This window comes from Anomaloglossus baeobatrachus, chromosome 4, assembly GCF_048569485.1.
Source record: "Anomaloglossus baeobatrachus isolate aAnoBae1 chromosome 4, aAnoBae1.hap1, whole genome shotgun sequence".
Taxonomy (NCBI): Eukaryota; Metazoa; Chordata; class Amphibia; order Anura; family Aromobatidae; genus Anomaloglossus; species Anomaloglossus baeobatrachus.
Genome location: NC_134356.1, coordinates 330,872,291 through 330,884,336, shown reverse-complemented (window position 1 = coordinate 330,884,336; position 12,046 = coordinate 330,872,291). Strand labels below are relative to the sequence as shown.

Genomic DNA, 12,046 nt, shown 5'->3' with positions numbered 1-12,046 from the left:
TGACAGATCCTAAAACATTTGTGCACCTGATCGAGCCAGCGAGTTCTCTGCATACGTGCGAGATTTTTGCCCGGTGATGTGGAAAACACAGGTGGTATCTTCCACATCACGGGGCAAACTCTTGCAACTGCGCAGAGAACTTGCCGCCTCACCCAGGCGCACCGATGTTTTCCGCTCTGTCCGCACAATCCGGCAATGTCTCTGTGCAGGCGCTAGGTTTTGCCCGACTACGTGGATGATGCCGGAGGACTGGGATCAGCGCTGAAAGGAGTGATGGGAGCCACAAAATAGGACGCCCATCGGACCAGACCTAAGCATTAGCATTCATGGCAGGAGATTTTATAAAGGTATTTGTGGGCTCTACAGGGGGAGTCAGGGGACAACATGCACCTCTTTATAGAATGCAGCACAGGCGCTGTTTAAGGGGCTAGTTTTGGTTTAGAACACAAATCTGGTGACAGGTCCCCTTTAAACAGTCTTGCAAAAAGTATAAGAAAAGGAACTTAAGTAACTGTTTATTGCTTTTTTGTAGGGGTGGCACACCTTTTTTTTTCCCCTTCTACCAAGGGCCATTTAAATATAACGTTATTCACGGGCCATACAAAGTTGTCAACTTAAAAATTGGGCTGTTGTATTTGGTCAAACATTTGAATAGCTCACTCCTAATGTGATAACTGAAACAGCTTCTTTTTGGTCAGGTGTGTGATGGTAGGGGGTATTGATGTTACTATTCAAACTGCTTTTCCACACTTGATTGTCAGTCTGGAAGACAGTCGTAACTTTTGAAAATCGCTCCCAAAGTAGTAAGTTGTTCTGAATACAGATGTATATTTCACTGCATGCCTCTTTGTAAAGTGAGAAATTTATCTCTATCCCTGCTAATGTAACGTTTATTTAACTCAAGCAGTGGGAAGGAGTATGCTGTATACATGACATAGGAGACAGAGACCACTGTATATACATCACATAGGATTTACAAAGACTGCTGTATCAACATCAAATAGGATGTCCAAAACGCTGCAGTGTACAGCACAAGCAAAGTGGATGGGGTTTCTAGAAATCCCATGCCTACTGGCATGTACAGCCCGCAGTAAAAACTGACCTGCGGTCTGGCTTTCCGAGCTGCAAAGCATGTCAGTTCTTTGCTGTGGAGTCGCTAGCGGTCTCCATTGGGAGAACATAAGCGAGAGATCGCAGCACCCTTGATTGTGGGCAGCTGCGATGTCCTGCGTTCTCCTGCGGAGGAGACTCACAGCCCCACAAGTCAGGACCTACCTCGTCCAGGACACAACAGGTTCTGATCGTGGGCACATACCCTCATGATAATCTACTGCTGATTAATCAGTGATTTTATCAAAATTACACTAAGCATTCCAGTAAGTGAAACACTGCTGGAATCAGGATCTCTGCCTCTACATTATGCTGCTCTCAGACTAGGTTGCAAAAACCTGGGATAGAGTCCCTTTAAAGTTTGGCTGTGGCATATTCGGTTTGCATCATAGAAGAGATGTTTGATATCAGGGAATCGCCTTTAAATTTCATTGTAATGTGCATCATATGATTCACAAGTCTGAGTTTAAATGTATGTATCTTCCATCTTTTCCCCACTAGGGCTTGATATGGGCTGCCAATAGTGGACAGAAGAACACCGTTTTGAAGCTGCTGGAACTAGGAGCCGACATAATGCGGTCAACGAAATCTGGAAATACTGCAGCTGATGTAGCTAAACAAAATAACCATTTAGAGGTATGTGTTCAAAGGGAAATTCTGATTGTTGATATAGAAAGTACTTAAGTGTTATAATTATTATTTATTATTATAGCGCCATTTATTCCATGGCGCTTTACAAGTGAATGAGTGTAGATGTACAACAATCATTAACAATACAAAACAGACTGGTATAGGAGGAGAGAGACCCTGCCCGCGAGGGCTTACAGTCTACAGGGAATGGGTGATGGTACAATAGGTGAGGAGAGATCTGGTTGCGCAGTGGTCTACTGGACTGAGGGTTATTGTAGGTTGTAGGCTTGTTGGAAGAGATGGGTCTTGAGGTTCCTCTTGACGCTTTCCACGGTAGGGGAGAGTCTGATATGCTAAGGTAGAGCGTTCCAGAGTATGGGGGAGGCACGGGAGAAATCTTGTATGCGATTGTGGGAAGAGGAGATAAGAGAGGAGTAGAGAAGGAGATCTTGTGAGGATCTGAGGTTGCGTGCAGGTAGGTACCGGGAGACTAGGTCACAGCTGTAAGGAGGCGACAGGTTGTGGATGGCTTTGTAATATCATGTTAATGTTTTGAACGTTGAATGGAGTCGTTGGGCGATGGGAAGCCAGTGAAGGGATTGGCAGAGTGGCAAGGCTGGGGAATAGCGAGGGGAGAGGTGGATTAAGCGGGCCGCAGAATTTAGGATAGATTGGAGGGGTGCAAGAGTGTTGGAAGGCAGGCCAGAAAGCAGTAGTCGAGGCTGGAGATGATTAGGGCATGCACTAATGTTTTTGCTGATTCTTGGTTAAGGAAAGCACAGATCTGGGAGATATTTTTGAGTTGTAGTCTGCATGAGGTGAAGAGGGCTTGGAAGTGTGGATTGAAGGCTAGAGCAGAGTCGAGGGTTACTCCAAGGCAGCGAGCTTGTGAGACTGGGGAGAGTGAGCAACCATCAAGTTTGATGGAAAGGCTTGTTGGAGGAGATGAGTGAGGAGGAGGAAAGACCATGAACTCTGTTTTGTCCATGTTAAGCTTTAGGAATCGCGCCGAGAAGAAGCATGAAATAGCGGACAGACATTGTGGGATTTTGGTTAATAGAGAGGTAATGTCAGGTGCAGAGAGGTAGATCTGTGTGTCATCGGCATAGATATGATACTGAAAGCCGTGGGACTCTGAGCTGTCCCAGGCCAAAGGTGTAGATGGAGAACAGCAGGGGTCCAAGAACTGAGCCTTGGGGGACACCGACAGATAGGGGGCGAGATGAGGAAGTGGTGTGAGAATGGGAGACGCTGAAAGTTCGGTCGGTTGGGTATGAGGAGATCCAAGATAGGGCCAAGTCTGTGATGCCCAGAGATGAGAGAATCTGTAGTAGGAGGGAATGGTCTACTGTGTCGAAGGCAGAGGTCAGGTCGAGGAGGAGGAGGAGGACAGAGTAATGTCGCTTGGCCTTGGCTGTTAGTAGATCATTGGTGACTTTGGTTAGGGCAGTTTCAGTAGAGCAATGTGGTCGGAAGCCAGATTGTAGCTGATCAAAGAGGGAGCAGGAGGAGAGGTATGAGGACAATTCAAGATGGACATGCTGTTCCATATATTAAAATAAATCAAGCTTATTGCTTAGTATTGCGCAAAAAGATATACTAGTCACTACTCTTGGGCCACCAAAAAAGAGTCATTGGAAGCACCTCCTTCCGTTGGACTTACTATAGTATTTAGCAGGGATGCCAGACGTTTGAGAAAGTTTGCTAAATTCTTTAACCTATTTCTGACATATGACGGTACGTCTAATTTCCAGTGCGTTCCTGCAAATGGACAAACCGGTACATCACAGCGATCATGCAGGGCAGGGGAGCTGTGTGATCACCGCCGGGAGCCAATTTAATTGACAGCTGAGCTCCTGCTTCCCAGGGCCAGTGCCCACAAGGCCCCCTGACTATTTAACCCCCTAGACTATTTAACCCCCTAAATGCTGCAATCACATTATTTAGAAGCTCTCATGCATTGAAGTACATGCGTATTGCAGGAAATTGGAGAACTAACCGGACTAATAAAAGTTAAAGTCCCATAAAGGGGCTAAGTAAAATGTTGAAAAATAAAAAATCTATGAAAATTAAAACACAGAATCATGAATGAAGAAATTGTGAGAAAATATGACTCCAATAAATGAGCGCATATATATTTGGTGAAGGAAAAGAGAATTTTTTTTTTTTTTTTTAATGTTAACTCCTTCACAACCGCTGGCTGTAAAATTACGTCCTAGCGGTCATAACGTTACTGCCCGCGGTCTGCCGGCAGCATCATGCTGCGATCGGCACACATCTCAGCTGATTTTCACAGCTGAGATGTGTGCCTGCTAGGCACGAGCAGAATCGTTATCTGCTCGTGCCATTTAACCCCTTATATGGCGCTGTCAATATGTGACAGAGCCATTATAAGCGCAATCGCGGTAAACTTTTACTTACCGCCCGATACCGGAAGTCACATGACTTCCGATAGTTGTCATGGTAGCACAGGTCATGTGATTACTCCTGTACTACACCTGACTTGCTTTCACTTTCGCTGTGCCAGCGGCACAGCAAAAGAGAAAGAGCGTATCTGCTGTTTACAGCCTTGTAGCTGTGATCAGCAGATACTGCAGAGCGATCGGATTGCTGATCGCAATAGCCCCCTAGGGGCACTAGTAAAATAAAAAAAAAGTTAAAAAAGAAAGTTTTTTAAAAAAATAAAAAAAAACAAAGTTCAAATCACCCCCCATTCGCTCCATTGAAAATTAAAGGGTTAAAAAAATAAAAAATATACACACATTTGGTATCGCCGCGTTCAGAAACGCCCGATCTATCAAAATATAAAATCAATTAATCTGATCAGTATACGGCGTAGCGGCAAAAAAATTCCAAACGCCAAAATGACGTTTTTTTGTCGACACAACTTTTGCATAAATTGCAATAATAGGCGATCAAAACGTAGCATCTGCGCAAAAATGGTACCGTTAAAAACGTCAGCTCGAGACGCAAAAAATAAGCCGTCAGTGAGCCATAGATCCCGAAAAATGAGAACGCTACGGGTCACGGAATATGGCGTAAAACGTACGCCACTTTTTTCGGACAAACTTCCGATTTTTTAACCCCTTATATAAAAGTAAACCTATACATGTTTGGTGTCTACGAACTCGCACTGACCTGAGGCATCACACCCACACATCAGTTTTACCATATAGTGAACACAGTGAATAAAATATCTCAAAAACCATAGTGCTATCGCACTTTTTTTGCAATTTTTCTGCATTTGGAATTTGTTTTGCCGTTTTCCAGTACACTATGTGGTAAGACTGATGGTTTCATTTAAAAGTACAGCTCGTTCCGCAAAAAATGAGCCCTCACATGACTATATTGACTGAAAAATAAAAAAGTTACGTCTCTCAGAAAAAGAATGGCGAAAAATCGGCCGGTCGTGAAGGGGTTAAATGGGGTCCGTCTTATAATGCCAGTGTCAGTCTAACAAATCATATAGGGTATATGTCTCTTATAGCCCCCCCATCCTATAATTAGCCCCCTTAATTTGGATATGGCCCCCTTATATTGAATATAGCCCCCTTGTGCCGGCACACATCCCATACAGCTGGCACAGGTCTCCTATAGCTGGCACACATCCCATACAGGTGGCACAGGTCTCCTATTGCTGGCACATATCCAATACAGCTGGTACAGGTCTCCTATTGCTGGCACACATCCAATACAGGTGACACAGGTCTCCTATTGCTGGCACACATCCAATACAGGTGGCACAGGTCTCCTATTGCTGGTACACATCCAATACAGCTGGCACAGGTCTCCTATTGCTGGCACACGTCCCATACAGGTGGCACAGGTCTCCTATTGCTGGCACACGTCCCATACAGGTGGCACAGGTCTCCTATTGCTGGCACACATCCCATACAGGTGGTACAGGTCTCCTATTGCTGGCACACGTCCCATACAGGTGGCACAGGTCTCCTATTGCTTGCACACATCCCATACAGGTGGTACAGGTCTCCTATTGCTTGCACACATCCCATACAGGTGGCACAGGTCTCCTATTGCTGGCACATGTCCCATACAGGTGGCACAGGTCTCCTATTGCTGGCACACATCCCATACAGGTGGCACAGGTCTCCTATTGCTTGCACACATCCCATACAGGTGGTACAGGTCTCCTATTGCTGGCACACATCCCATACAGGTGGCACAGGTCTCCTATTGCTGGCACACATCCCATACAGGTGGCACAGGTCTCCTATTGCTGGCACACGTCCCCCTGTGTTAGATTTGGCCCCCATGCTGCTGCCCATAGTAAAATAAACACTTTATCTTACCTTCTCCAGTGCTGTCCTCCCTCGGGTCTCCCTCCGTGCGGTTCAGCTCCTGCACTTCCTGGTTCTCAGTGCCGGTCATGTGATCGTCACAGCAGAGTGACATGATCTCTGCGTGCCAGATCACAGCATCAGCAGTGAGATCGGGGAGACACCGGGAGACACGCTGGAGGAGGTAAGAAAAGCTTTTTTTTTTTTTTTTTTTTAGAATAGCCAGCCGCATGGTGGCCATATCTAACACGGGGAGGGGGGGGGGGGGACATGTGCAATCAAAGGGGGGCGCAGGCAGATATAATATGTGCCGCTCCCCCAGCCCATCGCCGCGGTGCGGTTTCAGTACCACCGTGAATATGTGTGTGTGTATATATGTATGTATATATATATGTGTGTATATATATGTATGTGTGTGTGTGTGTATGTATATGTGTACAGTCCATTATATATATAATGTGTGCATGTATATGTGTGTGTGTATGTATATATATATATATATATATATGTATGTATGTATGTATGTATGTATGTGTGTGTATGTATATGTATGTATATGTATGTATATATATATATATATATATATATATATATATATATATATATATATATATATATATATATATATATATATATATATATATATATATATATATATATATATATACACATACAGTGCCTACAAGTAGTATTCAACCCACTGCAGATTTAGCAGGTTTGACAAGATGCAAATAAGTTAGAGCCTGCAAACTTCAAACAAGAGCGGGATTTATTAACAGATGCATAAATCCTACAAACCAACAAGTTATGTTGCTCAGTTAAATTTTCAACATAAAAGTGTGGGTCAATTATTATTCAACCCCTAGGTTTAATATTTTGTGGAATAACCCTTGTTTGCAATTACAGCTAATAATCGTCTTTTATAACCTGACCTGATCAGGCCGGCACAGGTCTCTGGAGTTATCTTGGCCCACTCCTCCATGCAGATCTTTTCCAAGTTATCTAGGTTCTTTGGGTATCTCATGTGGACTTTAATCTTGAGCTCCTTCCACAAGTTTTCAATTGGGTTAAGGTCAGGAGACTGACTAGGCCACTGCAACACCTTGATTTTTTTCCCTCTTGAACCAGGCCTTGGTTTTCTTGGCTGTGTGCTTTGGGTCGTTGTCTTGTTGGAAGATGAAATGACGACCCATCTTAAGATCCTTGAGGGAGGAGCGGAGGCTCTTGGCCAAAATCTCCAGGTAGGCCGTGCTATCCATCTTCCCATGGATGCGGACCAGATGGCCAGGCCCCTTGGCTGAGAAACAGCCCCACAGCATGATGCTGCCACCACCATGCTTGACTGTAGGGATGGTATTCTTGGGGTCGTATGCAGTGCCATCCAGTCTCCAAACGTCACATGTGTGGTTGGCACCAAAGATCTCGATCTTGGTCTCATCAGACCAGAGAACCTTGAACCAGTCTGTCTCAGAATCCTCAAAGTGATCATGAGCAAACTGTAGACGAGCCTTGACATGACGCTTTGAAAGTAAAGGTACCTTACGGGCTCATCTGGAACGGAGACCATTGCGGTGGAGTACGTTACTTATGGTATTGACTGAAACCAATGTCCCAACTGCCATGAGATCTTCCCGGAGCTCCTTCCTTGTTGTCCTTGGGTTAGCCTTGACTCTTCGGACAAGCCTGGCCTCGGCACGGGTGGAAACTTTCAAAGGCTGTCCAGGCCGTGGAAGGCTAACAGTAGTTCCATAAGCCTTCCACTTCCGGATGATGCTCCCAACAGTGGAGACAGGTAGGCCCAACTCCTTGGAAAGGGTTTTGTACCCCTTGCCAGCCTTGTGACCCTCCACGATCTTGTCTCTGATAGCCTTGGAAAGCTCCTTTGTCTTTCCCATGTTGACCAAGTATGAGTGCTGTTCACAAGTTTGGGGAGGGTCTTAATTAGTAAGAAAAGGCTGGAAAAAGAGATAATTAATCCAAACATGTGAAGCTCATTGTTCTTTGTGCCTGAAATACTTCTTAATACTTTAGGGGAACCAAACAGAATTCTTGTGGTTTGAGGCGTTAAATAATAAATGACCCTCTGAATAAACTTTTCACAATTTAAAAAAAAAAAATAAAAAAAGAAATAACATTCTTTTTTGCTGCAGTGCATTTCACACTTCCAGGCTGATCTACAGTCCAAATGTCACAATGCCAAGTTAATTCCGAATGTGTAAACCTGCTAAATCTGCAGGGGGTTGACTACTACTTGTAGGCACTGTGTATATATATATATATATATATAATGTGTGTGTATATATACATATATATTCCAAAAATAAGGCCTCCCCCAAAAATAAGCCCTAGCAGGGATTTTCAGCATTTTCGGAGAAAGTCTTAAATATAAGCCCTCCCCCGAAAATAAGCCCTAGTCGCGGATCAATAATGAAGTGTCCGTGCAGCTAAAAAAGATACAGATACTGCAGGACACTTCATTATAGACAGCGGCACCCGGCAATTACACTCACCCGACACTGAGCGGCAGGACCTGCAGTGATCACACACCCGCACACATTAGCTCTCACACACACAATCAGATCACACACACACACAATCAGATCTCACACACAGTCAGATCGCACACATAATCAGATTGCACACATACACATCGGATTGCATACACACTCACCTCGTCCAGGAACACCGATCTCTTCTCGCCGGCAGAATCCTGAGAGGCAGTGCGGTGCAGCGCAACGAACCGGACCTGCGGCCGTACACGTGACTTGTTCTCATTCCCTGCGGCCGTAAGTGCTGGATGTGATGTGATGTGTGTGTGTCTGCAATCGGCTGTGTGTGCCTGTGATCGGCTGTGTGTGTCTGTGATCGGCTGTGTGTGTCTGTGATCGGCTGTGTGTGTCTGTGATCGGCTGTGTGTGTCTGTGATCGGCTGTGTGTGCCTGCGATCTGCGGTGTGTGCCTGTGTTCTGCTGTGTGTGATCTGCTGTGTATATCTGCGATCTGCTGTGTGTATGTGATCTGCTGTGTGTGTGTATCTGTGATCGGCTGTGTGTATCTGTGATCGGCTGTGTGTATCTGTGATCGGCTGTGTGTATCTGTGATCGGCTGTGTGTATCTGTGATCGGCTGTGTGTATCTGTGATTGGCTGTGTGTATCTGTGATTGGCTGTGTGTATCTGTGATTGGCTGTGTGTATCTGTGATTGGCTGTGTGTATCTGTGATTGGCTGTGTGTATCTGTGATTGGCTGTGTGTATCTGTGATTGGCTGTGTGTATCTGTGATTGGCTGTGTGTATCTGTGATTGGCTGTGTGTATCTGTGATTGGCTGTGTGTATCTGTGATTGGTTGTGTATCTGTGATTGGTTGTGTGTATCTGTGATTGGTTGTGTGTATCTGTGATTGGTTGTGTGTATCTGTGATTGGTTGTGTGTATCTGTGATCGGCTGTGTGTGCCTGCGATCTGCTGTGTGTGCCTGTGTTCTGCTGTGTGTGATCTGCTGTGTATATCTGCAATCTGCTGTGTGTATCAGCTAGAAGCAGGGTAGGACGGCGTGCAGCACCGACCGGAGATCACAGGAGGACCTGGGAACCACGCAGACGTCCTGGTCTGGTGAGTATGAGTCTCCTGGGAAGTGGGGGGGTCTGCTTTTTTGGGGGGTAAACTTACCCCCAACCGTCTTTCTCCAAGAATAAGACCTCCTCCAAAAATAAGCCCTAGTGCTTTTTTGGGGGGCAAAAAAATATAAGACAGTCTTATTTTTGGAAAAACACGGTATATATAAAATGTGTGTATATAATTTTATATTTTTTTTTTTTTTTTTTTTTTTTTAAAGTACGTACATATACTTGGTATTTCTGCATTTGGGAAAGTCTGATCTATAAAACAGTCAAGTTACTTAACCCCAATAGTGAACAACTTAAAATAGAAAATAAAACAAAAGCAATGCAAAAAACAATGTCTTTTGATCATATCACCAAACGAAAAATGGCATAAACCGTGATGAGAAAGTTGTGTGTAATTAAATGTTATCCCTGAAATGTCATCTTGTCCTGCAAGCCCTCACTCATCTGTCAGCAGAAAAGTAAAAATGCTTTAGGTCTCATGGTGATGCACAATTTTTTTTTTGTTTTTTATATATAAATCAGTTTTTATTGTGTAAAAGCAGCAAAACCTATAAATGTGCTATCACTGTAATCCTACTGACCCCAAATAATAAAGCAGTCTTCTCATCTTTACCCCACAGTGAATGGCATAAAAAAAAAATTGTGATTTGCTGTTCTATGTTCATTAAACCTCCAAAAAAAAAAAAAAATCGTAATAGTAAGCCATTAAAATAAGATTGTGGCCAAACAATTAAAACATCAACTTGTCCTACAAAAAAACAGTCCTGCATGACTGTCAGCAGGAAAATTATAGCTCTCAAAATATGGTGATGCAAAAACCTTTTTTTAATTGTAATATATATATATATATATATATATATATATATATATATATATATATATATATATATATGAGCAAGGATGGTTGACCTTAGGGAGATCGACATCCATCACTGCGGAGACACCATCACGTGTTTCTCAACGCAGTGATTCTAGAGCAATGCCCCCTGGGAAATATTCAAAGCAAGAAGGCCTGCGGAGACACCATCACATGTTTCTCAACGCTGGCAGGAAACTAGCCAGGTCTTTCACCGGGAAGGGCAGTCAAGTCAAGTCAAGTGTTTCTCAACGCAGTGATTCTAGAGCAATGCCCCCTGGGAAATATGCCCCTGATGAGGGGCAAATACCCCGAAACGGCTGTCTGTGGATGGATACCATGTTTGGCATAGGTGGTCTCCTTGACTGGAGACTGCCCTTCCCGTGGTTGTTCCTTCCGGTGAAAGACCTGGCTAGTTTCCCTGCCAGCGTTGAGAAACATGTGATGGTGTCTCCGCAGGCCTTCTTGCTTTGAATATTTCCCAGGGGGCATTGCTCTAGAATCACTGCGTTGAGAAACACGTGATGGTGTCTCCGCAGTGATGGATGTTGATCTCCCTAAGGTCAACCATCCTTGCTCACATAGTCTTTTACTAGGCAATGTCCCCACTAGCCAGATTCCTACTCCACACTGATGAGGGGGCAAATACCCCGAAACGGCTGTCTGTGGATGGATACCATGTTTGGCATAGGTGGTCTCCTTGACTGGAGACTGCCCTTCCCGTGGTTGTTCCTTCCCGGTGAAAGACCTGGCTAGTTTCCTGCCAGCGTTGAGAAACATGTGATGGTGTCTCCGCAGGCCTTCTTGCTTTGAATATTTCCCAGGGGGCATTGCTCTAGAATCACTGCGTTGAGAAACACGTGATGGTGTCTCCGCAGTGATGGATGTTGATCTCCCTAAGGGTCAACCATCCTTGCTCACATAGTCTTTTACTAGGCAATGTCCCACTAGCCAGATTCCTACTCCACACTGATGAGGGGCAAATACCCCGAAACGGCTGTCTGTGGATGGATACCATGTTTGGCATAGGTGGTCTCCCTTGACTGGAGACTGCCCTTCCCGTGGTTGTTCCTTCCCGGTGAAAAACCTGGCTAGTTTCCTGCCAGCGTTGAGAAACATGTGATGGTGTCTCTGCAGGCCTTCTTGCTTTGAATATTTCCCAGGGGGCATTGCTCTAGAATCACTGCGTTGAGAAACACGTGATGGTGTCTCCGCAGTGATGGATGTTGATCTCCCTAAGGTCAACCATCCTTGCTCACATAGTCTTTTACTAGGCAATGTCCCACTAGCCAGATTCCTACTCCACACTGATGAGGGGCAAATACCCCGAAACGGCTGTCTGTGGATGGATACCATGTTTGGCATAGGTGGTCTCCTTGACTGGAGACTGCCCTTCCCGTGGTTGTTCCTTCCCGGTGAAAGACCTGGCTAGTTTCCTGCCAGCGTTGAGAAACATGTGATGGTGTCTCCGCAGGCCTTCTTGCTTTGAATATTTCCCAGGGGGCATTGCTCTAGAATCACTGCGTTG

General features: G+C 44.8%; 1 protein-coding gene across 1 annotated transcript in view; it reads left to right on the top strand.

The window, feature by feature from the left end:
- ASZ1 (ankyrin repeat, SAM and basic leucine zipper domain containing 1) overlaps positions 1 to 12,046 on the top strand; it is a 222,246-nt gene that overhangs the window by 121,695 nt on the left and 88,505 nt on the right. The window contains exon 6 of the mRNA XM_075342520.1: positions 1,612 to 1,746. Within this exon, the coding sequence (XP_075198635.1) occupies positions 1,612 to 1,746 (135 nt within the window). The remainder of the gene's footprint in view (positions 1 to 1,611; positions 1,747 to 12,046) is intronic.